This window comes from Ochotona princeps, chromosome 6, assembly GCF_030435755.1.
Source record: "Ochotona princeps isolate mOchPri1 chromosome 6, mOchPri1.hap1, whole genome shotgun sequence".
NCBI lineage: Eukaryota > Metazoa > Chordata > Mammalia > Lagomorpha > Ochotonidae > Ochotona > Ochotona princeps.
This window is the reverse complement of record NC_080837.1, coordinates 79032503-79059869: the sequence shown is the minus strand read 5'-3', so window position 1 is coordinate 79059869 and position 27367 is coordinate 79032503. Positions and strand designations below refer to the sequence as shown.

At 52.5% G+C, this 27367-nt stretch overlaps 1 protein-coding gene across 1 annotated transcript; it reads left to right on the top strand.

Moving 5' to 3' along the window:
- FAN1 (FANCD2 and FANCI associated nuclease 1) lies at nt 1-25735 on the top strand. Its single transcript, XM_004593180.4, has 13 exons — nt 1-1027; nt 4499-4639; nt 6827-7028; nt 9443-9676; nt 13057-13188; nt 14376-14484; nt 15696-15815; nt 20568-20732; nt 21379-21529; nt 23045-23148; nt 23858-24052; nt 24541-24669; nt 25191-25735. Exons 1-13 carry the CDS (start codon nt 52-54, stop codon nt 25326-25328), a joined length of 2796 nt encoding a protein of 931 aa, XP_004593237.2. The 5' UTR covers nt 1-51; the 3' UTR covers nt 25329-25735.
- The last annotated feature ends 1632 nt before the right edge of the window (nt 25736-27367 follow it).

Genomic DNA, 27367 nt, shown 5'->3' with positions numbered 1-27367 from the left:
GTCAGGCAGCCCCTCGGCAGAAGCAGAGGGGTACCCGCTGTGCCGCTCCTCATGACGTCAGAAGGAGGCCCCCCGGGGAACAAAAGGCCGCGTCGGAGCCTCTCGGCCAGGAAGACGGAGAACAAACCATCCGGTTCCATCGTCGCCTACTTTAACAATGCGCCGCCGGCTAAGCTGGCCTGCCCCATCTGTAGTAGCATGGTGCCCAGATACGACTTAAACCAGCACCTGGACGAAGGGTGTGCTGGCCCCCGCGGCCTCCCTCAGGGTGCTGTCCAGGCCGGCCCCGCAGAGGCCCCGGGGCACGCAGCACCCGGGAGGCTGTGGCCAGCCGGGGCGAGGGATGCGGTCAGGGTCAGCGCCAGGCCACGCACCAGTCCCTACTTCACGCACGGCGAGGGCCTGGCGTGCAGCGAGCAGGACGAGCTGCGGAGTCCGCACGTCAGGGTCGTGTCCTTGGGAAGCCTGGCGTCCAAACTGTCCCGGAAATGTGCGGGAGCCAGGGGGTCTGCCCACCGCAGCCCACCGAGCCCTAGATCCGCCGGTGGTGACCACCACCCCGAAACCCGGGCCGAGCGTTTGGAGAGCGGCTCTCAGAAGGAAAACGTGTGCACGTGTAACTGTCTAGTGGGAGAGAGGACGGACGCCGAGGGCGCCAGGGTCCCCCGAAAAGAGTGTGGCCCCTCAGAACCTGCTCCCGTGCCGCTGTCCCCCAGCCCAGAAGAAAGCGGGCCGGCAGGTGCGGGAGCCCTGGCAGTCCTGCACGTGCACGAGCGGGCCCCTGGCAGTCCGGCACGCGACCCCGCTGCTGGGGGCAGCATCCAGAACCTTCCTCTGGAGGGGGACAGGGGTGTCAGGAACCGAGGCGCTGGTGGCGAGCCTGGGGAGGCCCGCCGCACCGCGCCGCCTCCGTACTACCTGCAGAGTTTCCTGGTGGTGCTGCGAGCCGTGCTGGGGAACGCAGACGACATGCTGCTCTTTGATGAACACGAGAAGGCCACGGTCACTCGGTTCCTGGACCTCTCAGGTACCCTAGGCCTGTGGGTTTGGGCGCGGTCTGTGCGACGTGAGGCCGCCAGGAGGCGCTGTGGCTCTGTGAGTCCGTGGTCTGGCTTAGGGCTCAGGGACTCCTGGCAGCGTGTGTTCCTGCAGTCTTTAGGGCCCCCACAGCACTCAGCGCCTCCCACGAGACATTCAGTGCTGGCTTTTAAGATGGACTTTCTAAAACTGAAGTCCCCGACTCTAGGCAGATGTGGGTGTTTAAGATGGGCTAGGCTGTGCTGTGGGGGTTGGCGGAGTAGGTATCTAAGTGCATGTTGGAGTTCATGGCAGGTTGATTGGCACGCAATGCCCTGGTCAGTTGCGGCACATGTTCTCGGTGCTCTGTGGAGGAGCTGGGAGTTTGAGCCTGTTACGCAATGTGTTTTGAGAGAATGGACATGTCCAGGAGACAAGATTGCCTCCCATGAGTGCCCTTTCCTTACATCAGTACCAGCTTTTGCCTTTATAAGTGTGTTGAACGGTAGTAAAACAGCCTTTTCCAGATCTAAAAATAAATTGTGGCCTAAAAAGTTGTGTGTTCTTAGCATATCATTAGGCTTACTGTTAAGAGTGTTTTTGTTGTTTTCTGAAACCATTTCATCTACCATGAAAGTAACATAAAATACAGGAAACGCCAAACCAACTTGAGGTCTATTTTCTGTCCCCAGCAACATTTTAGATTCATAGCCACTGCCTTCAAGTCAGGGTGTGGAGGAAATGGAAACTTTGAAGCTCAAATGGGAGCATTTAACAATTCTGGTTTCCACTTGCACTTGTTGGCAGGCAGAAGGGCGCTAGGCTAGAAGTGCAGGTTTGAAGCGCAAGCCGTCCTGGGGCCCTGTCAGCCCACGCATGGTACCCGTGCCCTACAGAGCAGGGTCCCTGCAAGGTAACCTCAGATCCTCTGCTAAAGTGTAGCCGTGAGCTGCTCCTCAGCAGGTGAAACAGAGGAAGTCCTGCCTAACACTACTGATTCAGAGGAGGATTTTTGGTTCTGAGTTTGTGTGGTAGAATGAATTACCTTATTCCTTGTGTTCTTTCTTAACCTGTGAGGGATGCTGGGACTTTGCCGGGATGGACACAGCCCTTTGGGTGGGAATTGCTTGCATTTCTGCCAGTAGTTTCTGAGTGGCTGGTGGCTGTGTGCTTCCTGAAATTGAGAGCTGTGAAATTTCCCAAGTATGTTATGCATTTTCTTGTATATTATTCTCCATGGAGGATCATATACAATATGTCTGTATATGGAAATAATGATTATGTACTCATTTATCTGTCTCCTCGAAAGAAGGAAAAAAAGGAAGGGCCTGGTGCAATGGCTCAATTGACTAATCCTTCCTCTGCAAGCACCAGGATCCCATATAGGTGCCGGTTCATATCCCAGTGGCTCCACTTCCCATCCAGCTCCCTGCCTGTGGCCTGGGAAAGCAGTCAAGGACGGCCCAAAGCCTTGGGACGCTGTACCCGCATGAGAAACCCAGAAGATGCTCCAGGCTTCAGTTCAGTTCGGCTCTGGCCATTGCAGCCATTTGGGGAGTGAACCAGTGGTTGGAAAATGTTTCTCTCTGTAAATCTGCCCTTCCAACAAAAATAAATATATCTTTAAAAAGAACGCTGTTGTCCCAAGGGCTGTTTAAAAAAGAAAAAAAGTGGATCGTGAATTGATTTTGCCTCTTCAGAAAAAAAAGGAAAATGTAAAAAAAATTATTTTAGATAAGTTAGCAGAAATTAAAATGGCAGTAAGTACACTGAGAATGGATCACTTGGCCAAGATCACTGAATTGGAACATTACTGCTAGACTTTTTTTTCCCCCAAAAGATTTATTTATGTAACTTGAAAAGTCAAAGTTGCAACCAGAAAGAGATGGAGAGACAGATCCACTGGCTCCCACCTCAAATGGCTGCAACAGCCAGAGCTGGCTGGGTCGGTCTGAAACCAGGAGCCCAGAGCTTCATCTCCGTCTCCTACATGGGTTCAGGGGCCAAAGAACTTGGGCCATCTTTTGCTATTTTCCTAGACACATTAGCAGGGAGCCAGATCAGAAGTGGAACAGCTGGGATTTGAACGCTTGCCTGTATGGTATGTTGACATCACAAGTGTAGGCTTAACCAAGTAGGCTGCAGTGCCAGCCCCATGCTGGACATTTTTTTTTAATTATTTAATTTTTATTGGAAAGGCTGATTTACAGAGAGAAGGAGACAGAGAAGATCATCCATCCTCTCATTCACTCCCCATGTGGCTGCAACAGCTGGAGCTGAGCCATCTGAAGCCAGGAGCCAGGAGCTTCTTCCTGGTCTCCTGTGCAGGTGCAGGGTCCCAAGGCCTTGGGCCGTCCTCCACTGCTCTCCCAGGCCGCAAGCAGGGAGCTGGATGGGAAGTGGAGCAGCTGCAGCATGAATTAGCACTCATATGGGATGTAGTTGAGCGCAGGTGGAGGATTAGACAGTTAAGCCATTTTGCCAGTCCTAGACATTTTCTTAAAAACAAAAATTACTTTCAGGTTATACTCAAACTAAAAGCAGAGAACAATGGGGCTGGGGTTGTAAGTTAAGCTACTGCTTGTGTAACCAGCTTCCCAGATGAAAATCCTGGCTGAAACCCTGGCTGCTCACTCTCCCTGCTACGGTGCCTGGGAAAACAGTGGGTGATGCTGGTCCGAGAGCCTGGTGCACCGCAGGCCCTTGAGACCATTTGGGGACTAAACCAGCAGTGAAAATCTCTCTCAAATAAATCTTTTTTAAGAATGCGCTTGTCTAACAGGATCATTGGATTGGTGCTTCTGTAAGCAAGGCAACTATAATGTAGGGAGCTTGGTTGGAGCCTCCTTGTGACGCATACCATAAAAAGGCATTACTGTATATGGGGAGCATGCAAGGGGACTTCAAAAACTTCGGGAGAAAATGTGACGTAAAAGATAATGTGATACACTTCAATAGCTGAATGATGGACTTAGGACTGTTTATGAAGAACTTTACTGTTGTAATAATGTAGGGGAAAGCAGTGTGGGGGAGGGGGTTTGAGGAGGGAATAAGGGAAATCCCACAGCTTATGGAACTGTATCAAAAAATTTAAAAAAAAAAGAAAAATGATAAGTGAGTATTTTATGGACTTAAAAAAAGATGTATTTATTAATTTGAAACAGTTTCAGAGAGAAGGGATGAGACGGAGAGCGTCTCCCACAGTGGTGGCCAGAGCCCAAACACGTGGTCAGCTTGTACTGCTTTTCCCAAGCCGTTAGCAGGGAGCTGGGTCAAGGGCGGAGCAGCCGGGACAGGACCTGGAGCCTTCGGGGATGCCGCCTGTGGTGCCACAACGCCAGCCCTTCTGCGCACTTTTCGAAGCCCTCGCACGTGTTTTTTTAGTAGAGTTTATTTTCTCACCACAGGTTTAAAAAAATAAGCGATGTTTGTACATTATTTTTCTAACAAAAATGTTTTTCACCGCTTTTCTTTATTGCAGCTAGCGGTCAGAAGTTGTATGTAAGGCTCTTTCAGCGTAAATTAAGCTGGATTAAGAAGAGTAAGTTAGAATATGAAGAGATAGCTGCCGATTTGACACCTGTGATCGAAGAATTGTGTCACGCTGGCTTTCTACAGACAGGTATGATAACAGATGAAGATGTGAAGTGCGGATGTGCAGCAGAATGAAGTGTCTGCAGAATGATGGGCTTGGGGTCAGGTGCCTTCGCCTGGTCGGTGCCTGGTCAACAGTTTATTAAAGTTGGATTTAATGTTGGGATACAAATGAATAACATGTTCCTAAAGCAGTTATTGGCCAGAACGAAGACTTCCAGGGTAGTGACAGGTTGTGTGCGGTGGTTTCCCGACTGTTGGAGGGCTTACAGGTTGAGAACTGTTGAGTTGCCTCTAGGATGTAGGGAAGATTTGGGAAATAGAATAAATGCGATCCTCTCCTTCAGCAGTACGTGGCCCATCTTGCTTAGAGTCTTCGTATCAGGACAAAGCTGGCTTGTGTGAAGCCAGTATTGAGTCTCCCACACGCACACACCTACCCAGGCTGTGGAGACACATTAGCGGGAAGTGGAAACGGGAAACGGGGAAGCCCAGGCACGTGGGTGCAGGAGGGTGGGGAACACCACTTCCTCTTTCCTTTGTCTTTTCCTTTAAAACAAACAAACAAAAGGCAGAGAACAAGCCCCAGAGCAGTATGTAACCCCTGCCTCGTGGAAGCACGACCGGACTCTGCCTTCTCCAGTGACACCTTGCTTGCCTTCACAGTAGCATTCATTACAGCTGGTTATGATGCTGCGCTGCGAACGTAGGTCAGAGAGAACCATAGGGGCAGGGCTTGACTTCAGGTGGTTTACATTTTGGGGAAACAGAGCAAATTAAGCTGGATGATTTCTTTGAAACAGAATTTGTGATGGGAGCAGTAAAGGTGAGATTAGGGATTGTTGGGGTAAAGAGGGAAAGTTGGGGAGAAGCTTGGAGCTTCGATGGAGTGGTCGGGTGGTGAGACATAACTCCCCCGCCTTTTTTTTTTTTTTTTTTTTTGGAAAGGGGGATTTTGTAGAGAAGTAGACAGAAAGATCTTCCATCTGCTGTTCATGTCCCAGATAGCTGCAATAGCCAGAGCTGAGCTGATCTGAAGCCAGGAGCTTCTTCTGGGTCTCTCACATGGGTGCAGGGTCCCAAGGCTTTGGGCCATCCTTGAACTGCCTTCCCAGGCCGCAAGCAGGGAGCTGGATGGGAAGTGGAGCATCTGGGACACGAACCCTGGTCCATATGGATGCTGGCACTTACAGGTGGAGGATTAGCCAGTTGAGCCATCACGCTGAAGCCAAGACTTAGGCCCCTTGGCAGAACCTTGTTTGGACGTGCCAGTGACGTTCTGGGAGCTGGATTCTCGGTGCTCTCACCATCTTACTCCTCCAGCCCAAAGCGAAAGAGCTATAACAAAATGAGCAAATTCTTGGGTAGAGTCTCTCTGAGAGAGAAACGTAAGTACGAAGTGGGAAACTTGGTTTGGGATGTTTTAAAATAACCAATAATCATGATGTAATTGGAGCCTTTCTACGGCTTATACCATCAAAGGCATTCCTGTATGTGAAGGAAGCATACGAGGCAATGTGGCTTCTGTAAGCTGACGTGTTTGACGAGAAGCTTTGCAGGTGAGCCTTAGCTGGGCTTTCAGGGGTGCTCAGTCACCAGTGTGAGTGCCAGGAGCCCACGGCTGCACTTGGGACATGAGGAATGTGGTGCGATAGGCATGCCCGTGCTGGCATGTGTCCCGTCAGGTAATGTCAGTGAAGGAAGAGAAAGTTCTGCACGTGGATCTAAACCATACTATGGAGAAGAAAGTGCATCTGTAACGCCACTAGGGCTTTATTTTATTTTTAAAGGTTTATTTATTTTTATTGGAAAGTCAGATCTACAGAGAGGAGGCGAGACAGAGAGGAAGATCTTCTGTCGGATGATTCACTCCCCAACTGTCCGCAATGGCCAGAGCTGAGCTGATTCATAGCCAGGAGCCAACAGTTTCCTCCGGGTCTCCCAAGGCTTTGGGCCGTCCTGGAATGTTTTCCAAGCTACAAGCAGGGAGCTGGATGGGAAGTGGGGCCGCCGGACACAGACTGGCTCCCTAATGGGATCTCAGCACGTGCAAGGTGAGGAATTTAGCCACTTGGCTACCACACTGGGCCTGTAAACTAATATTTCTGAAGAATTTCATTTTATTTGTAATTAGCTAAGTTTTCTGCTTTCTGAAGTAAGTATAGTAAAATTCTTTAAAACTATTTTTCCACCTTTTTTTTGATGTGTATTTCAGAATCTGAGTTGCAAGAACTCTCCGAAGTGCTTGAACTCCTTTCTGCCCCTGAGCTGAAAACACTGGCCAAGACTTTCCACTTGGCGAATCCCAATGGGCAGAAGCAGCAGCTGGTGGACGCCTTTCTTAAGCTGGGCAGGCAGCGCTCGGTCTGCACGTGGGGCCAGGGGCAGCCTGCGATCAGCCCAGTGATCCTAAAAAGGTCTTGTTGGCTTTTGTTACAGTCACTCATTCAGCTAAGTCATTGTAACAACGGGTGCACGTCTTCAGATGGTCATTGCTTGCTTCAGTTGCAATGAAAAGATAAAGGCTAGAAGAGCCTTAGTTAAAACAGCCTGATTTTCTTTCTGGGTCTGTTATTCCTAATTCTCATTGTTACACCAAACTAATTTCTAGAATCAAGAAAAATCAGTACACAATACCATCAGTAGGCAGTACCCTCTGTACTTATAATATTTTAGGATAGATTTTTTTAGTAAAATTCTGACTTAAGTGAATTTTTTTGTTCGAGGTGATCTCTTTAAATTAAAAAAAAAGTTTTTAAAAGGCATGCTTACTTATTTGAAAGGCAGAGTTAGAGAGAGGGTTAGAGAATAATCGTAGATGGTACATCTGCTAGTTCACGTCCAAGGTGGCTATCAGATTGAGCCAGGATTCTGGAACTCAGGTCAGGTCTCCCACGCAGGTGTCAGGGCCCAGCGACTTGGGTCGTCTTCTACTGCCTTCCTGGCACATGAACGGGGAGCTGGGCTGGCAACTGGAGCACAAACTTGCCCTTCAAAAAGGATGCAGGCATTGCAGACCACAGCTTAACTGATACACCGCAACACCAGCCCCCAGGAGGTCTTAGAATACAACTTGGCTGGAGTGTAACCAGTTGTTCCCAAGAACTGGGTCCTTTCTTTTGTCTTTGAGAAGCCCTTGACCCATTTCTTTTGCCCACTTTGTCTGTAAAACAAGCCATATCACCTTTAGGATTTCATCATTCTGGAGTGGCCAAGATAAAATCTGATGATGCTTTTGAAAGCACTTTAAAAATTATGTCCTTGTAATTTATTTTGTATATTACACACAAAAAGTGTAAGTTCAAGCTGCTCTATGCCAAGAACCCATCCTATCAGAGGTATACTGTAAATACTAATCTTTAGTATGGCTGTAATAAAGCAGGTATTAATTAACAAAAAAAGTCAGTATTTCAAAAATATATAGTAGATTTTTCCAAAGGGTTTTGATAAATTATGTGGTTATTGTTAATTGCCTTTGGAACTATAAAATACTGATCCTGTGGTAGGAGTCCCCTCTCTATGTAATTGCATATGTGTTTTTAAGGTTTTGATATTAACCATATGTATAGGTAAATAAGCCACCAAGTTCACAGGTTTCTGTACATATAATACTTAGTGTATGGCTATATAATAAAATAAGATGAATAATTGTTTTCACTGACTTTAGCCTTGTGATGATTATAGGAAAATAAAATTCTCAAGGTCATTTTTTAGTTGTAGTAAAAATTGTTTCCCTTAAGATGGTGTTCTATGTTTTCATTGTGGTGTGGAGCCAGGCAGTGGGATTTCAGAGTGCCTTTCACTAGGATGGCACCCAGGTGCCTTGCCAGAAGAGCAGGCCTGTTGTTCCTGCTCCCTCAGCCTTCCCTGAGAGCCACTGCTCAGTTTGCAGTGTGACCTTCCCCTGGGCCTCTGCAGGCAGGGGCAGGAAACGAGCACCTTTTGGCAACTTTTGTAGATGAGTGGTTCGTGAGAAAGCACCCTCCTTCCTCTTGTCAGGTGTCTGAGGGTGGTGTTGACCGTCGCTGTGCCCCAGGGGTACTGCACTGCTTCGAGCCTGGGTCAGCGGGGTTCTCAACCGGGGCTGGCTGGCATCAGCTGCAAGATGGTGATGCTAATGGCATCTTGTGGCCAGAGGCTAGGGCTGCTGCTGGCATCCTGTAAGACACTGGACAGTCGCCCAACTGAGCTGTCACTTGGCCCCTGACAAAGAATTTCCCAGCCTAACCACATGTCCATTGTGCTGAGGCTGAGGAACCCTGCCCTGGTGGTCTACCAGTTGCTAGGGGTTCAGAGGGTCCATAGGGCTCAGGGTTTCATCCACGCCCACCCTCCAGGCACCAGAACTGACCTGAATTTACCCTGAGATTCTGCCGGGGCTAGAGCTGCCCCTGGGCATCTCTGCATGTCAGGCAGGCAGTAGCAAGCATCACTCCGTGCTGCACAAAATCTGATGCTTTTCCAAAAACCTTTGATGGTGACATTTTAAATAAGTAGTGTGACTCATCCCATGAATCAGGAATTGGAACTTGGCTCAGTCCTGCTTTGTGAACACTCTCCTGGTAGTCTGAAGGTCCACATCCAGGCTGGACCTTGGTGACCAAGGAGGGAAAGACGTTCTGGGCCACATTCTGTGTGGGACTGTTTGGGGCTGCAGATTCGGCGAATCCCGTGCTGGCCCCCAGGGGAACCTTGAGTGATGCTGCAGCTGTCCCTGGTACATTTGTTTTAGGCTTCACATAGCGAATGCACTTCTCTTTATTTTGGGAAGAACTTTTGAGATCTGATATCCAAGTGCTGGCAAACCAAAAAGTTGCTGTATATTTTTCAGAGCCAAAGAACTGGCTGGTCCGTCCCTGCGGGTCTGTAAGGGGCCCAGGGCTGTGTTTTCCCGGATCTTGCTGCTGTTCTCGTTGGCTGACTCTGTGGAAGATGAAGAGGCGGCCTGTGGAGGGCAGGGTCAGCTCTCTACTGTCCTGTTGGTCAACCTGGGCCGCCTGGAGTTTCCCAGTTATACCGTCAACCGGAAAACCCAAGTCTTCCAAGACAGAGAAGATCTTATCAGGTAAGATTGTTGGCTCACTGTACTGCCTGTGTGTTTTACACTTCAATAAAAAGTTTTATCACTTTTCTGCCAGCAAAGTGGAAGCATTAACTTTATGGCCAAGCTGCTGATCACGCTTGTTTTTCTTTTTTGTCATCTTCATGCCTTACTTACATACCTTTTCTTTTTTTTTAAGATTTATTTATTTTTATTGGAAAGTCAGATATACAGAAAGGAGGAGAGACAGACAAGAAGATCTTCCATCCGATGGTTCACTCCCCAAGCAGCCGCAACAGCTGGAGCTGAACCAATCCGCAGCCAGGAGCCAGGAACCTCTTCCTGGTCTCCCACGTGGGTGCAGGGTCCCAAGGCTTTGTGCCATCCTCGACTGCCTTCCCAGGCCACAAGCAGGGATTAGAACCGGTGCCCATATAGGATCCCAGTGTGCTCAAGGTGAGGACTTAAGCGACTAGACCCTTCCGCCAGGCCCTGTACAACATTTCTAAGACTACAGGAGACTGCGGAAATGTACTTGAAGGGTGCCAATTCAGTGTTTTGAGTTAGCACTAATAAAGAATGTTCCTTGGTTTATGTTCCCAGATATTTTTGGTGAGGAGCATTTTAAATTTAATAGTGTTTTACTGTTTCTTTGAGAGACAAACATAACACAGAGGAAGAGACAAAGCACTGTCATCCATGGTCTGCTCCAGAAGTGCCCCAGTGGCTGGACGGGGGCCACAGCCAGCAGCTGGGGTGGGGACGCAATCCCAGGCCTCCCGTGTGAGCACGGTCACCTGAGAGTCACGACGGCCTTGCAGCGCCTGTTATCTGAAAGCTACAGCCAAAGACCTGGTGCCAGGAGCATTTAAAAAATGTAGACATGCTGTGGGGCTGGCGCTGTGATGTAGGAGGCTAAGCCTGTGCCTGTGGCGCTGCCGTGTCATAGTGCTGCCAGTTTGCGTCCTGAGTCCACTTCCAATCCAGTTCCTTGCTTTGTTTTTTTTTTAAGGCTTATTTCTGTATTTATTTATCATTGGAAAGTCAAATATTCAGAGAAGAAGAGAGAGAGGAAGATCTTCCATCCACTGATTCACTCCCCAAGTGACTGCAACAGCTGAGCTAAGATGATCCAAAGCCAGGAGCCAAGAGCCTCCTCCATGGCTTCCATGTGGGTTCAGTGTTCCAAGGCCCTGGGTCTTCCGCTATTGCCTTCCCAGGCCACAAGCAGGGAGCTGATGGGAAGCAGGGCCGGCCACTGGGATTAGAACCGGCACCCATATGGGATCCTGGCACGTGCAAGGTGAGGACTTTTCCTGCTAGGCTATCATGCTGGGTCCCAGCTCCTTGCTTTTATGACCTAAAAAAGTAGCAGAAGTAGCCCAAATTTTTGGACCCCAACACACACGTGTGACACCTGGAGGAAACTCTTGGCTTCTGGCAAGAGGAGTGGTATTAGCATGTGGGTGGCGCTCCAAGCTGTGGAACTGAGTGAGGCCCTGAGTCAGAAATCGGGGGAGCAAAGGTCCTTGCATTCGTATGTGACGCAGAAGCCTGAGGAGGAAGTGTGTCAAGGACAAGGGACCCGTCTGTGCAGTCAGTGAGCAGGTGGAGGGACCGTGTGTGGGAGGGTATGCTGGGCTCAGCCCACTGTGTGTGGTTGGAGAATGGGCAGGAGCAGCTTCACCCCTGCAGCTCATGTGCAGGCTGGCTCCACTGGGTGCAGAGGGCACTCTGCTCGGGTTGCATTTTCCAGGTGGAGTGTGTCAGGTGTACAGAGGAGCACTGAGGACAAAGGACGCCCTTGGGAGAGCATGGCCAAAGGATGCCCTTGGGAGAGCTGCCAGGCAACCGGGCCAGCAGCCCTGGGAGCTCAAGGCCTCTCTTAGCCCTAGACTGCTCCTGGTATGGCTGGGCAATGAAGCTATGACGAAGCCATGGGGCAGTGTGGGCTGAGCTGCAGCAGGAGGTACTTGTTGGAAATCTGTGGTCTCAACTCCTGTCATTTTCTTCAGTAAGACTCAGGAGCCTGGAGACAGGCTGAGAGGCCCATATGCACAGTGCTTTTCCCAGGGAGCCCGAGGCCCTGGTTTCCAGCTGGGTGTGTAGGCTGCACGGGCACCTATGGCTGGTGAGTGGCAGTCAGGGACCCAGTTGGGGACTTGGTGAGCTGCTGCCATCGCTGCCAGCAGCAAGTGGCTAAAAGAGCTGGGCAAGCCAGTGGGTGAAATGCTTGAGGTGAAGTTCTGGACTGTGACACCTGGCACTGAGGATGGAGTGTGAGTTCCTGGGGCTGCACAAGTAGCTGAAAGGAGACAGAGAAAGGAGTCTCCAGGTCGGGTGTCCTCTTCATCCTCACCCCATGTTGACATCATGGGAGTGGGAGACGTGGAAGCGTGACGGCAAGGTGACGACTTCCAGGCGACAACAGCCAAGCTGTGCCCAGAGTCCAGTGGTGTTGAGGGCTGGCACTGCCGAGTGCAGGGAAGCTTCCTGTGCCTCGGTGAGGGGCCACAGTGGGGTGGGGTCCCAGCAGTCTGTGTGCCAGCCTCCACACAGTGTTTCTGCTGCACTTCTCCTGGAACTCGCAGTTGTCCAGTGGCATATCATAAAAGAATTTAGGTCTTGGGGCTGGCGCGTTGGCTCAACTGGCTAATCCTTCACTTTGAAGTGCCAGCACCACAAATGGGCACAAATTTGTGTCCCGGTTGCTCCACTTCCCATCCCAGATCCCTGCTTGTGGTCTGGAAAAGCAGTAGAGGACAGCCCAAGGCCTTGTGGACTCCTGTATTGCTGGGGGAGATCAGGGAGAAGCTCCTGACTCCTGGCTTTGAATTGGCTCAGCTCCAGCTGTTGTGGCCATTTGGGGAGTGAACCAGTGAATGGAAGATCTTTCTCTCTGTCTATCCTTCCATCTGTAAATCTGCCTCTCTAGTACAAATAAATAAATCTTTTGTAAAAATTAGAAATCTGCTCTGAACAACTTTTTACTACCAGGTGACTTCTTTCCCTTGCTTGGTGTCTGTACCCAGTGACAATGCCTGCCTTGGTGTGCTCCCTCTGACTAGCCGCGTCTTCCTGTCAATCCGTGGAAGGTCCCATCTACAGGGTCACTGCCAGGCTGTTGATAAATGCACGAATGAGAGTCAGACGTCGGGAGTGATGCGCCGGTCAATGGCACATCTGGGTTTTGCAGATCACAGCTGTGTGGTGGAGCACAGGCACCCTGTTCTGGTTTTGCTGTTGAGCTGCCTGTGCCCATTTTTCCAGTGGAGTGATAGCTAAAGTTGAAATAACTGTTGAGGTTCCAGACGCATGCTTTGCCCCTTCAGGATTAGGGCTCGTGGCTAGGCTGTGATCATTGTGCTAAGGCTCGTTCATGGGTGCGGCCACCTCTCCCCCAGGTACACAGCCGCTGTGCACACGCTGAGTGACATTTCCACTGCCATGGCCAATGGCAATTGGGAAGAAGCCAGGGAGCTCTCGCAGGTCGCCAAAAGGGAGTGGAATGAGCTGAAAAATCACCCGTCCCTGAGGTGAGCTTCTTGTTTTTGGGGGGTGGGTACCTGCCACAGTTGACTGACTGACCAGGGGGTGGGCACTCCCTGCCATTAACTGACTGAATTGTGCCAACCATGACAATGATTCTGTTCATGACAAACGTGCACCTTCTGCCCTGTGGTCCGGCCGGCTGTGGTGTTGGGTTTGCACTCGCTCTATGCAGTGTCCAAGTGCAGTGAGGAAATAGAAGGAAACATCTGAAAGTGAATTTTGTGAGACCCCAGCTCCTGTGCTCCAGGCGCTTGAGTGAGCCGGCCCTGAGCTGTGGCTTGTCCTCATGGGGTTCCACTAAGGGGAGCCCGGCCTGGGACAGGGCCGGGAAATGCAGCAGCTATGGTCTTCTGGTGGGAGCTCTGAAAAGACCACCCCAGTGAGCTCGCCTTCAAGGTTCCCAGCTCGTGCTCTCCTGTTGTTCTGGTTGCACCGTCTGGCCGTGGTTGTTACAAAATGCCAAGAACCAGCTCGTTTCCGTAGTGTAATGGTTATCATGTTCGCCTCACAAAATGCCAAGAACCATTGGTATTATCAGATGCCTCTTTCCAATCCCATTTGGATATCTGTTTTCTAAGGACGTAAGGTCAGAGCCAGGAGACAAGCGTCCTGTAGAGCAGAGGCTGATGGGCTGCGGAAGGCCAGGCGCTCCACGTCTTCAGCACGGCAGCGGCCGTCCTCTGGCGCGCATCACATCAGCAGCCTCAGAGAACAGAGCACAGCGAGGGCACATGCGCGCCAGGAAGTTCCCAGGCAGGTTGACCAGCTGGGAGACCTGTGCACTGAAAACTGTACGACTGAGAGCATAGATGGTTCCTGACCTCCCATGCTCTGCCGATAATGATGGAAAGGCCACCTACGTCCTCCAGGAAGTCCACTCTGGAGTTCGCTCTTTCCCCACCTGGCTAACAGGTTTCATCCTCTTGTGGTGCCCGAGGAAGCTGCCAGGACTGGACAGTGCGCTGTGGAGCTGGGCTGTCAGGTGTGGCGGGCTGGGTGCGCATCCCAGCTTTGTGAGAGCTTTAAGGCATGTGGCTGCTCCCACTTCCCATCAGCCAAGAAGCAGCCGTATCTAGAACATGCCTTGTAAAGAGAGAGCGCTTCTGTCGTCTGTCACATTGCAGCCTGTTTCACAGCTAAGCCCCGTCACCACACTGTGTCTGCATCTCAGGCGCCACGAGGAGTTGCCACTGTTCCTGCGCTGCTTCACCGTCGGGTGGGTTTACACGCGGATCTTGTCTCGCACCGTGGAGATACTGCAGAGACTTCACTTGTATGAGGTGAGAATGCCGGGCCCCACCCTGCCTCCTGCCATGTGGCACTGACAGACAACAGGTCTACTGGGCTCTGGCGTTTCCCATACATGTGGTCAGCTGACGGCGACACAGTGAAAAGTATTTAATGTGGGCAACTCGCTGTCTCTGGGAAAGTGGAGAAAAGATGGCGAAGACCGCGTCTGTCGGGGTGTGTGTGTGCCTGAGTGGCCCAGCCTCGGGGTAGCCTGTGTCCCCGACCCAGACAGTGGGCTCCAGCGTTAGCCTGCTGTGAGCCAGCAGAGGCTTCCCCAAGTCTCAGAGGTGAACCCTGTCAGCTCACAGGTGTTCTCTCAAAAGAGTCTGTCTTAACAAATAGGAAATACCATTGCCTTTACCATTGTGAAGTTGCTGTTTTCCCTGTTTTATTGTGTCCGATGTTTGTATACGGGTTGAGTAGCCAGTCTCAGAAGTGCAGATCAGACACGTTTCAGATTTGGAGGTTGTTCAGGCTGTGAGGTATGTGTATAGATGTTACTGGACGAAGAACGTTTCAACCAGATTTCTCCAAATTCCAAAATGTTCGGTGCTGCTGGGACACATCTAGGAATCTGGAATTTGCATTCGAGATGTTCAGCCCATCCACCAGGGGAGGGGGTGCCAGCCAGGGTTTTTGGCCAGGGGTCTGCAGGTGGCGAGGGGAGCCACAGGCTGGCTTGGGGGAATCTGTGCACCGCTGTGTTGCCTTCCTGCAAAGGAGGGCTTGCCCCTTCCCCTGGGACAAGCCTGTCAGGTATCACAGACTTCCAGGAACTGCAGTGTTAGCATACAGCACGACCAAACGGGCTAGACTTCAAGCTGGCCCAGGGCAGGTCCCTGTGAGATAGGCTGTTAGATGAGGGCCAGTCTCTTTTCTGTCTCGCCTACCCCAAAGTCCTCTTCTGACCAGTCCCCTGACCTGGTTCTGCAGTCCCGCCCAGTGCCCGGGTGCCGGCCTCGAGCCTGGTCCAGTGTGGCTTGGCCTGGACTGACAGCATTGTGCACAGCTCACCCATTACCCAGGCTCAGCACCGGCAGGGAAGCTGCCACAGCTACTCCACGCCCAGTGCCACCCGTGCCGTGGTCTATAGTTCAGAAAGACGCTTGCCACAGTACCTTCCCAGTCGTCTTAGAGTCCCCAGACAGTTGCGATGGGTTCCTGGTGCGCTCCTCAGCCTGCTGTCTTCGCCTTGCCATAGGAAGCCGTCCAGGAACTCGAAAGCCTTCTGTCTCAGAAGATCTACTGTCCAGACAGCAGAGGCCGCTGGTGGGACCGTCTGGCTCTTAACTTGCACCAGCACCTGAAACGCCTGGAACCGGTAATGAAATACAGCCGGAGCTCTTTCTAATTCTACAGTTTTCACCAATTTTAATGTGGGATGCTCAGTGTAATTAGAACATTTTTTAAAAGTTATTAATTGTTCTTGTTTTGTTTGAGTTCTTCTAACCCCCAGAGAAAGGCGAGGGACGCTAACCTGAGCGTTAGCATCCAGATGGTGACTTCTTCCAGCTGAACGGGAAGGAGGGCTGGCAGTGGACTCTTACCGGGGTCTAGGGGAGAGGCTGAGGTTAGGACGTTTTTGGGGATCTGGGGAGAGGCTGAGTGGATGTCTCAGCCCAGAGCAGCTGCCTCCACGGCAGGTGTTTCGTTTTGTAAAAGGTGGCTTTATGCACATGCTGCATGGGGCCTGCAGGTGGCAACGGCTGGAAGCAGATCCGCTCGCTTGTTTTCCTGCCGGTACCTTATGGGCTGGCTGTGCTGTTGGGACCTCAGGCAGGCCGCCAGCCCCAGCTGGGGTCCTGGGGACTTGGCGCTAGTCAGTTCTGTTGGTTTGGAGCAGGCAGGGCAGGGCGGCCAGGCTGGTGTCTGAGCCCAGCAACAGTGGCTCTTTGTGTGGCTCCCAGGAGCCGCCCTGCCTGTGACTGGCTGGCGGGGAGGGGAGTGTGCTTGGGGGAGCTTTTGTTTTCTGCAGAGGCGCAGTAGCTGAGGCAGGGTGCTGTAGGCTGTGACACGCGGAGCTGTGACGACTGCTTTACTGCACCAGAGAACAAGTGGCTTGTCACCTAGTGGGCTGCCCGAAGGCCGCGAGCGTGGCTTTCTGTCCCGGAGCCGGGCGTGTGCTTCCTTCTTCATGTTTACTGAGGCTGAAATAGCCAAACAACCTCGGTTAGCCCAGATCCAAGCATGGGATGGAAAGAGCTCGGGTGTTTTGATAAGTAGGTTGCCTCCGATTTTCAGTGAAATACAAGTGCTGAGATCTTGCAAACGTCCCCTCCTGCACAGTTCAGCTATTAGGAGCACTTGCACATTCAAGCCTCAGAGCCAGGCTTTTGTTTTTTATTTCTTAAAATAAATGTTTATTTTTTTTTTAAAGATTTTATTATTATTATTGGAAAGTCGGATATACAGAGAGGAGGAGAGACAGAGAGAAAGATCTTCCATCCGATGTTTCACTCCCCAAGTGAGCTGCAACGGGCCGGTACGCGCCAATCTGATGCCGGGACCAGGAACCTCTTCTGGGTCTCCCACGCAGGTGCAGGGTCCCAAAGCTTTGGGCTGTCCTCGACTGCTTTCCCAGGCCACAAGCAGGGAGCTGGATGGGAAGTGGAGCTGCTGGGATTAGAACCGGCGCCCATATGGGATTCCCGGGGCTTTCAAGGCGAGGACCTTAGCCGCTAGGCCACGCCGCCGGGCCCAATAAATGTTTATTTTTATTTGAAAGGCAGAGTTACAAATAGAGAAGGAGAGACAGAGAGATCTTGCATCTGCTGGTTCACTCCCCGGATAGCCACAACAGCTAGAGTTGGGCTGCTGCAAAGTCAGGAGCTCTTCCGGGTGCAGGGGCCCAAGCATATGAGCCATCCTCTGCTGCTTTCCCAGGCCACAAGCAGGGAGCTGGATCAGAAGTGGAGCAGCTGGAACTTGAACTGGTGCCCGTATGGGATGTCAGCACTGCAGGCGGAGGCTTAACTGGATATGCCACCACACCGGGCCCTCAGCCAGCTGTTGATGCTGCTAACGAAAGAAAGCCTTGTTCCTTTTCGTCTCGTCCAGCAGTCGCCGTGACTGCACTCGTGATGTTCCTGCATGTGTTTGTGCTTCTGTGCTTTGTGTTGGCTCCAGCAGAGCGCTGCTCCCCGTGGTGTCCAGAGGCCCCCAGGGACAGGGTGTGGCGGGCCTGGCCTGGCCTTGCTGTGGCCAGCCTCTGTCCTTGGCACTGGCTTGTGCCAGCTTGGCTGAGCTCGCCTCAGCTTCTCGTTCTGCCTTCTCGGTTCCAAGGCATTAGTGCGACTCAGCACTGCACATAAGCTTCCAGTCCACAGAGGAAATGTGTGTGGGGCACGTGGGCACGTGTTTTCATTCCGTTCAAGCAAAGAGAGAAGTGTTCTTCGTGGTGACCTAAATAAGGTAGATTGTATTCAGATTCTGAGTATGAGAGTACACACAGATGTGCATGGACGTGCTTCGCCCCACACAGATGCCCATCATGAGTGGGCAGTGGGCCAGAGGGGGAAGGTGTTGAGGAGGGCACTGGGGTGCCCCAGCACCTCCAGCTGTTCTCTGTGGTGGAAGAGCACTCCAGCTGTTGGCCTGTGCTCTGGACCGGCGTGAGGCCATCTGGGAGTGTGGGGCTGCCTGCCACCCTGAGTTCCATGTGGAGCTTACTGTGCATATTTCATGGCCTCTCCCCTCCAGATAAGGCAGGTGGGTCTTGGGAAAGGGGGTGTTTTGATAAGTAGAATGTATTACACATGTAGTACTCATAGTCTCAGGTAATAGTAACCTGCATGGGGTGTAGCTTGGAAGTACTTGCAGTCAGCAGATCCTAAGCTAGCTGCTGCCTCTCCCGGAACCAACTCCCCGCATTGTCCTCTTTCTCTAGCCCCTGGGTAAGCCCTCGGCTCCTTTTTTGTTTTTTGTTTTTTCTTAAAGATTTATTTATGTGAAACTTAGAGTTGTAAAGAGAGAGAACTGGGCCCAGCACAATAGCGTGGCAGCTAAAGTCCTCGCCTTGAACACGCTGGGATCCCATATGGGTGCTGGTTCTAATCCCAGTGGCCACACTTCCCATCCAGCTCCCTGCCTGTGGCCTGGGAAAGCAGTCAAGGACAGCCCAAAGCTTTGGGACCCTGCACCTGCGTGGTAGACCCGGAAGAAGCTCCAGGCTCCTGGCTTCAAATTGGCTCAGCTCCAGCCATTGCGTCCCCATAGGATGAAGACCTTCCTCTCTGTCTCTTCTCCTCCATGTATATCTAACTTTCCAATAAAAATAAATAAATAAATAAATAAATAGATCTTAAAAGAGAGAGAGAATCTTCCACCTGCTGATTAACTGAAATGCCTGCAAAAGCTAGTGCTGGGCCAGACCTAAGCCAGGAGTTAAGAGCTGCTTCCAGGTCTCCCACTGGTTGACAAGGGCCCAAACACTTGGACCACTGTCCACTGCTTTCCCAGGTCATTTTCCAGCAGGGAGCTGGATCAGAAGTGGAGCAGCCGGGTCATGGGCAGCTACCATATGGAATGCCTCCTGCCTGCTTTGATGTTGGCCTCAGCATAATTTTCCACCACATAGAGATAAGAATTCTAAGGAGAGATTTGTCATTTGCACAAGTCATAGCCTGATTTAACAGCGAGGGCAGGGGTCAACCCCCCCCGTGAAGTACCCTTCGTGAGTGGGCTCTGTGCAGTGTGGACTGTGAACCAAGCAGCACCACCGTGGCTGCAGGGTTTGCTTGGAATGAGTTGTCTGTGGTCGAGCAGGCCTTCCCAGGCAGGTGACGGGCATCAATGGGGAGCCTGGCAGTTTCTGTCCCCTGTAGCTCAGGGAACACCCCCAGGTGCCTGGGGGATTTTCAGCCTTGTGAACTGGCAACAGTAGAACATGGTTGAAGGGCTAACATGGCTCTGCGTGGGATGCGCCGCGGTCCATTGGGCTCTTCAGAAGGGGACCTGGCTGCTCTGCTGTCGACTTTCTTGGTTAGAGTTGCTGTCACTGTGCATGTGGCATGGCTGGCTGACCTAGGGGTTCTATGTGACTCTCGGAGGAGCTTCCAGAATCTTCTGCACATGCCTGTCCTGCCGGGCAGGGCTTCCCACCAGTCACGCATGAGGCCCTTGTTTGTTGTTTTCCTGCTGACACCGTATCTGTCTTTCTGATCATCATTGGCAGTGCAAAGTGCAAAGCCACATCCTTGTGGTTTCACGAGCTTCTGCTTGCTTCTCTGTGCAACTATAAGTAACCTTAGAAATAGGAGTTCAAAAAGTTTGTGGAACTGTTACAGATGTTTGTTTTGGTGTCAAAAGATTGAATTCCTTTTAAAAATACACATTTTCCCACCAGATGGATTTGAAGAATTTTAAATTTGAACTGTTTATCTGATTTATTCAAGCAGTAGGTTTCTATCCACTAATGCATTGTCCGAATGCTTGTGGTGCCCGAGGCTGGGCTGGGCTGCTGCTGGGAGCCAGGAGCTGCACAGGCAGCAGGGACCCGGCCACGTGGGCTGCTCCCAGCATGCCTTAGCAGGAGGCTGGAAGTGGAGCCAGAACCAGGACAGCCGTCTGGAGATGTGTGACATTGATGTGGGCCTCTTAACTGTGTGGCTAAACACCTGGGCCCTCTTCTCTCATCTTCACCTGTTTCCCACGAACTTTGCAAATGCACACATGCGTTCAGTTCCTCTACCCCCGGGGCTCCTCTCCCTGGGACAGTCTCCCAGCTCCTGGCTGCGTGTGTGATGGACCTGGCATGCTCACGGGGATGCCTGAGCCCTGCTCTGGGCCCCCCACCCCCGCCGGGATCCTGACAGCTGCTAAGCCAGATGTTCCTCTTGTGTGTCTGCCACCATCTGAGATGGTGGCCACGGGGAGCCAGCCGTGTTCTGGCCCACGGAGCTGCTGAAGCATCAGAAAGTCAAAGAAAATGTCCCTTTGTATCTGCAAGTGCTGGTCATGTGTTTGCAAATTAGCAATAGTGAATAATTAGCAGTGTGTCTTCCTGTCACACTTACTAGTGGAAACCACCATGAGGCATGTTGGGGTCTTAATGTGTGACTCTGCTATTCGGCAGGCTATCAAGTGCATCGCTGAAGGGCTGGCAGACCCGGAAGTAAGGACGGGACACCGCCTGGCGCTTCACCAGAGAGCTGTGCGCCTGCGAGAGTCGGCGAGCTGTAAGCGGTTCAGGCACCTCCTCCGTGGGCTCCCCGAGGTGACGGTGGAGGAGGTCAAGCATGTGAGTCTGTGACCTATTTATGTATTTATCTGCAAGTCGTAGTTACAAAGAGAAAGAGAGAAAGAGATCTGCTGGGTCGCTCCTCAAAGGCTGGGGCTCACCCAGAACGAAGCCAGGAGCTCCATCCGGTTTTCTTATGCGGGTTCAGGGGCCCAGACACTTGGGCCATCATCCTCCACTGTGTTCCCAGGTACATTAGCAGGGAGATGGATCAGAAATGGAGAAGCTGGGGCTTGAATCCACTTTCCTATGGGATACTAGTGTAGCAGATGGTGGCCTAACTTGCTCTGCCACAACACAGACCCTGGCTTGTGGGATTTGAATGCATTCAACGGGAAGCAGCCCAAGAACAGTCTTTAGGGACAGTGATGGGGCCATTGCTGTCGCTTCACTCGCCCCCTGCCTTGGATGGCTAGCCGCCCCCTGGGTGAGTGACAGAACTCCTTGAGTGGGAACTCACAGCATGTTCCATTTGGGGGTCCTAGAGAGGAGTTCTGGGGCCAGCCCTGTGAGAGCTGTCCCGCATTGCATGCAATTGTGGCTCACACCACGCACCCTGGGAAACACATCTGAGGACTGCACAGGCTGCTGCTCGGGGCCTCGAGCTGACCCGAGGCTCACGGGTGCTCCTCTGCTGCCATGCCAGGTGACCATCACGGGCAGGCTGTGCCCGCAGCGTGGGATGGGCAAGTCTGTGTTCGTGCTGGAGACTGGTGCCGCCGCCTCCCCTACCACGGTCCTGTGCTCGGTGGAGGAGCTGGCGCTGGAACACTACAGGCGCAGCGGCTTTGACCAGGGTGAGCTGAGCCACAGGCCCCGTCACTGCACGGTGGCATGCCACTAACAGGTTGCTGTCTTCCCTCTGTGCTATGGGACCACTGCAGCATCTTCTTGCAGTTCCAGCTGGAGTTGCCATGCCCCACCCTGGGGGCCCCATGCTCTGTGGTGGTGCAAGCAGGTAGATGTGGTTTTGCCCTGCAGGGGCTGATACTGGGCGGTCCATGCAGTGAGGAGGGGCAGCAGGCTGCCAGGGGGCCTGCCTGAGGGGTGGGGGACTGGGCCAGTTGCTGGAGAGAGCAGAGCTTGGACTTCCTGTCCAGGGAGAAGGATCAGAACTGGGGCTTCCCATCTCCTGCTGTGCTGCTCTGCTGGGAACCAGGAGACCTGCCAAGGACAGCATTGACACCTCTAGAGGAAATGACAGTACAGGACAAGCCCCGTGGGATCCCACTGAGCCCAGCTGCTCTTCTGCCCTTGGCGTCGATTGGCGTGTGCATGGCTGGCGTGTGTGCACGTGTGCGTGGGGCTGTGTGGCTGGCACCTCTCCCGCTCAAGCATGACTTTTTGCTGCTTCTCTAGACTGAAAGTGCAGTGGGACCGAGTCCTGCTTGCTTCCACTGGGTCCCTGTGGGAGGCTGAGCTGAGCTCCTGGGCATCCTCTTGCTGTTAGGCCTCCGAGTTTTGTTCAGAGGCCATTTCCCAAAATGCTGGACAGCCCAGGTCAGAAAGAGTCCTGGCAGGTGCACATGGTGGGGCCCTAAGAGCAGGAGTCGTAGGGTTCAGCGGCTGTCATCCCCAGCCTTGAACCTGGACCCCAACTCCTTGTTTCCTTGCAGAGCCTGGTGACCCCCTGCCTCCCAGCTGGAGAATGGAGGAGCGGAGCTCAGCTCCCTCCACCCACTGGGTGTGTGTCCTTGACTTGCTGGGGGACCCAGTTCAGGGGCTCTGCTGTGGCCTGTACCGTGTCCCACCCCCGACTCTCCTTTCAGTGACCTTTGGCACCGAATTTCTCTCTAGGATGCCCCCAGTCAGGGGGTGCACGACATAGAGTGGGGCCTGAACAGACAGACGGGCTGTTAGACCGAGGCCATTCACAAAGCCTCACAGGATGTCATCACAGGATGTCATGCAGACTGCAGCATGTGGGCTGTTGAGGTGAACTGGGACAGCACCTGCCAAGTCCAAGAACCCAGGGGCAGCTGCTGCCACCACCAGCCAGCCACCTCCTGTCAGACCTCAGCTGGAGGAGTTGTTCAGGGTGGCCAGGGGAACGCCTGCCCCTTGGCACCAGCCCAGCCCCGTCTGGGGAGGAGGGACCCGCCCTCTTGCTTTGGAAAGTAAAGCGTGCTCTTTGGTTGTTACTGTCTGCACCACCAGGCTGTGGCTTTGAGATGCTCGTTTTACTGTGAGTGTAGGTGTTTGCCTTTGAATGGGCCTCTGTGTTGGAGCTGGGCAGCTGGGCAATTTCTCACTTCCTTGAATGGGTGTGGTGGCACACCGAGGACTGATGGGTCTGTGTGTGCTTGTCTCAGGGATCCACGGGGAAGGGTCCACCTTCAGCACACTGTGTGGCCTCCTCCTGTGGGATGTCATCTTCATGGATGGAATTCCCGACGTCTTCAGAAATGCCTACCAGGTAACCTGGCCGCTTCATGCGGTCTGTGGGCTGGGCCTTATCCCTAGAAACTCTTTTTTGGTTGTTTGCTTACCAAAGATGTGTTTTTTGAAAGAGTTAGGGAGAGGGCAAGCCACGATCCTCATTTGCTGCCCCAGTGGCTGCTGTGACCAGTGCTGCACCAGGCTGCACCCAGGAGTTCCATCCGGGTCTCCCATGTGGGTAGCAGGGGCCCAGGCACTTGGGCCATTTCCACTGCTTTCCTAGGCCATGAGCAGGGAGCTGATCAGAAAAGGAGCTGCTGGGACGTCAACTGGTAGCTTTACCCTCTGTGCTATAATGTTGGCCCCAGCGCCTTTTTGTGTGTATATCATGGTGCTAACTCCATTCTAAGAATAGCTTTTATTTTTAACACCTGATTAACAGAATTTAAATACCCTAAATTTTGAACTTTAAGCCCACTTTATCTTCATGTTTGGAAACACAAAGCACCTTCAGTGGCTGTGTGCCCTGGGCATCTCTGGGCTAAGGCTCCATGCCAGGGATTCTCTGCTCCGAGGACAAGCTGCTTCTCTAGCCGGAGCAGATCCCGCCTCCCCCGACTGCATGTCAGCTTCCAGGCCACGTGCCGCCTGGCCACGTGCAGCCTTCCAGGGTACAGGGAGCCTGGGAGGGACACAGCTATGTGTGGGCACGACTGGTGTGAGAGCTCATGTCCCCCGCCCCACAGGCCTGCCCGCTGGACCTGTGCACGGACAGCTTCTTTGCGAGCCGGCGCCCGGCCCTCGAGGCCAGGCTGCAGCTGATCCACAATGCTTCTGCAGAGAGCCTGCGAGCCCAGGTGGCAGCCACGTGGCAGGCCCAGGAGGGCAGGGCGGCCGCGCTCGTCAGCTGGGATCGCTTTGCTTCTCTCCAGCAAGCTCAGGTAAGGGCTCTGCTGCTCAGGCAGCCACGCCGCCCTGGGTCTGGGTGTCTGTGGTGTCTCTCAGCCCCATGTGGGTTCAGGTGGATGCTGCGGTCAGGCCCCCAGGTGCCCTCCAGAAGCCTACAGCTAAAGGTGCTGTGGACGCCCTGTCAGTGCACGTCCTCCATGTACATCCCCACGTGAGCGGCTACTGCACAGAGAGGGACAAAGGCAGCGGTGGGCTGATGGGATGGCCTTCAGGCAGGGCATCCAGGGCCCCAGCAGGAGGGTTCTGTCTGCCTGCTAGTCCTGAGCTCTGTTGTGGCACCCACATTTCTCTTGAGTGCTTCCCCCAAATCACTTCTTCCACGTGGGTGCCCTGGATTTCTGCGGGGCCCAGGTCTGCTCCAGAGCTGGCCACTGGGCGTTCCAGCTAGGGCTCTGGAGCCCCAGGCCATCCCCTGTTGGTGCCACAGGGCGGCAGCTAACTGGCCCTCCTTTGCGTTCAGGATCTCGTCTCCTGCCTGGGGGGCCCACTCCTCAGTGGTGTGTGCAGGCGCCTGGCTACGGACTTCCGACACTGCCGAGGGGGCCTCCCGGACCTGGTGGTGTGGAACTCCCAAAGTCATCTTTTCAAGGTCAGCTGAGTCCAAACCCAAAGTCATGGCTGTAACAGAGTCTCGCAAGGCCACAGTGTGGGCTCCTGGGGGCTTCTGCTGCCTTGAGAGCAGACGTGAGGGGAAGGGGATGGTGTGGGAGTGGCACTGGCTGTCTCTTCCGGCTGCACTGGGGGAGCACGCTTCCATTTCTCTGGTGTGAGGCCAGGTCCCCACATCTGGCACACTCCTCCCGGGAGGGACCCCAAACACCTTGTGGGTGCCTCCCCGGGTCCCTGCTTGCTGCTGATCCCTGGTTGGTGGCTTTCCTATTGAAGTTCAACATACACTAATCTGAGTGGGGCAGGGGGAGGGGGAAGAGAGAATAAAAAGTTCATGAAATCTGCATGTTTTGAAAAACTACACACAAACTTCAACATTTCATTTTTCCTTCTTGGGCTGTTTTGAATCTCCCTTGTAGTTGTTATGAAAACTACAGCTTGCTGGGCTCATTGCTGCATTTCTTGGGAGATACTAATTACTTTTTGAAACTTCCCTTCCAGCTGGTGGAAGTGAAAGGCCCTAATGATCGCCTTTCACCTAAGCAGATGATCTGGCTGGACGAGCTGCAGCGGCTGGGCGCGGATGTTGAGGTATGCCACGTGGTTGCAGTTGGAGCCAAGGGCCAAGGCCCCAGCTGAAAGCCCCAGCATTGGGACTCTGGTCATACACCATAGCAGATCTTCAAAAGCACAGAGCGCCGTCTCATCGTACTGAACTGCTGTTGCTGCTGGCAGGCCGAGGGCATGACTGCTTAGCAACCCCTTGTATAATGCTGGCATTGTTTACGTGAAAGTCCTCTGATCCTACATGGCAGCGAATGAACTTTTCGGAAGGACAAGACCGTGGCACCATTTGAGGAGCTGCAGGCTTCTGTTGTCAGGCTGTGCTAACAGCTGAAATGAGGTCAGAACAGCTGCAGGGTTTCCAATCCAAGTAGCATGCTTCCTAAAAGTAAACTGGTAATGGAGATTCTTGGGCTTATCAAAATTTTTCTATTACCACTTTACACATCAGCTATTAAACATTCATGTTTTACGTGTATCCACCAAGGGCAGAAATCACTTGAACTGATTTCTTTGGCAATGTTTTTATTTATTTTTTTAAAAAAGATTTATTTATTTTTATTGGAAAGGCCGATACAGAGAGGGAGAGAGAGAGGAAGATTCTCCATCCACTGATCACTCCCTAAGTGACTGCAATGGCCGGAGCTGAGCCAATCTGAAGCCAGGAGCCAGGAGATTCTTCCAGGTCTCCCATGTGGGTGCAGGGTCCCTAGGCTTTGGGTCGTCCTTAACTGCTTTCCCAGGCCACAAGCAGGGAGCTGGATGGGAAGTGGAGCTGCCAGGATTAGAACTGGCGTCCATATGGGATCCTAGTGAGTGCAAGGCAAGGACTTTAGCCGTTAGGCTACCACGCCGGGTCCATAGCAATGTTTTTAAAAAAGCAAAATTCCTATGACGTCACTCTTCTGCCTAGGGCTTCTGTAAACGCTTGCTCAGCAGCAGGGCCGCTTTAGCGCAGGAGAGGCCGGGCTTCCTCAAGCCAGTGCCTCTTCTCAAGAACAAACCTGAAGGGGTGGGTACTTGGCGTCACGGTTGCTGCAGCTGCCTGTGTCCGTGAAGGAATGTTTGCACTTTCCTAGTGTCCTGGCTCTGTTCCTGACTCCAGATCCCTGCTAATGCACACGGTGAGAGGAGCGTGGGATAGCCCAAGAAACTGGCTCTGAGTTGCCAGCTTGGGTCTGGCTCAGCTCTGGCTGCAGCCAAACGTCTGGGGAGTGAACAGCTGATGAAGTGGTATCTGTTTTAAAAAAAAAAAAATCCCCCCTAACTAGACAGGGATGCTCTTAAATATTGCTGTGATAACTACAGAGATGGGAAGGGCTCAGACGAGGGCAGGTGGCTGGAGTGAAGGTACTTCCGGTGAGCATGGGCCCCACAGCCAGGGTCCAGAGTCTAGGCGCCCATGCCCTGAACCCAAGTAGTCAAAGTGAGTTTCTGGTTTATTTCTGACGAGAAGGACTGGTTAGGTCATGGTACCTGAATATCTACAAGGACTTGTAGATTGTGAACTGATGCCACGTGTGAGTTTACCTGACTGCTGCCTCGCCCTGGAAGGCATGCACAGCAGGGACATGGTGGCGCCCGAGTGCAGGGAGACAGATGCCCTGGTGTCTGCAGGCGCTGTGCACGGCGGTGATCTCACACTGAGGACCACAACAGACAATGTGAATGTTTTATTTTGCACTCACTTTTGTTCACATTCATTCTATTAACAACACATCATCTGCCTGCGCATCCTACTTCAGCTCAAGTCATGAGTTTAGGCACAAAGGTTTGAGTTTTCTCTCAAAATCAAGTTTTGATTACACGAGGTTACTGCTAGCAAGCACACTTTGCACCCTCTGTTAGTACAAATTAATATTCTTTCCTTAAATAGTTAAACATTTTTGGTTTTAAAATGCCATCATAAAATATCAGTTAAGACACTGTACATCTCTAAGTTCAACAACACCAGGGAGTCTGACCCTGTGGCATCTGTGAGGCATCCCAGCAGCCTGGGCGCCACTCAGGAATGTGGGCACAGCAAGTGTGAAAGTGCCCGTGGTGCCCAGCAGGGAGCCACATGTGCCCCTTCTGTCAGCAGAGGTGCCAAGCAGCTTTACAGTGGCTGGGAC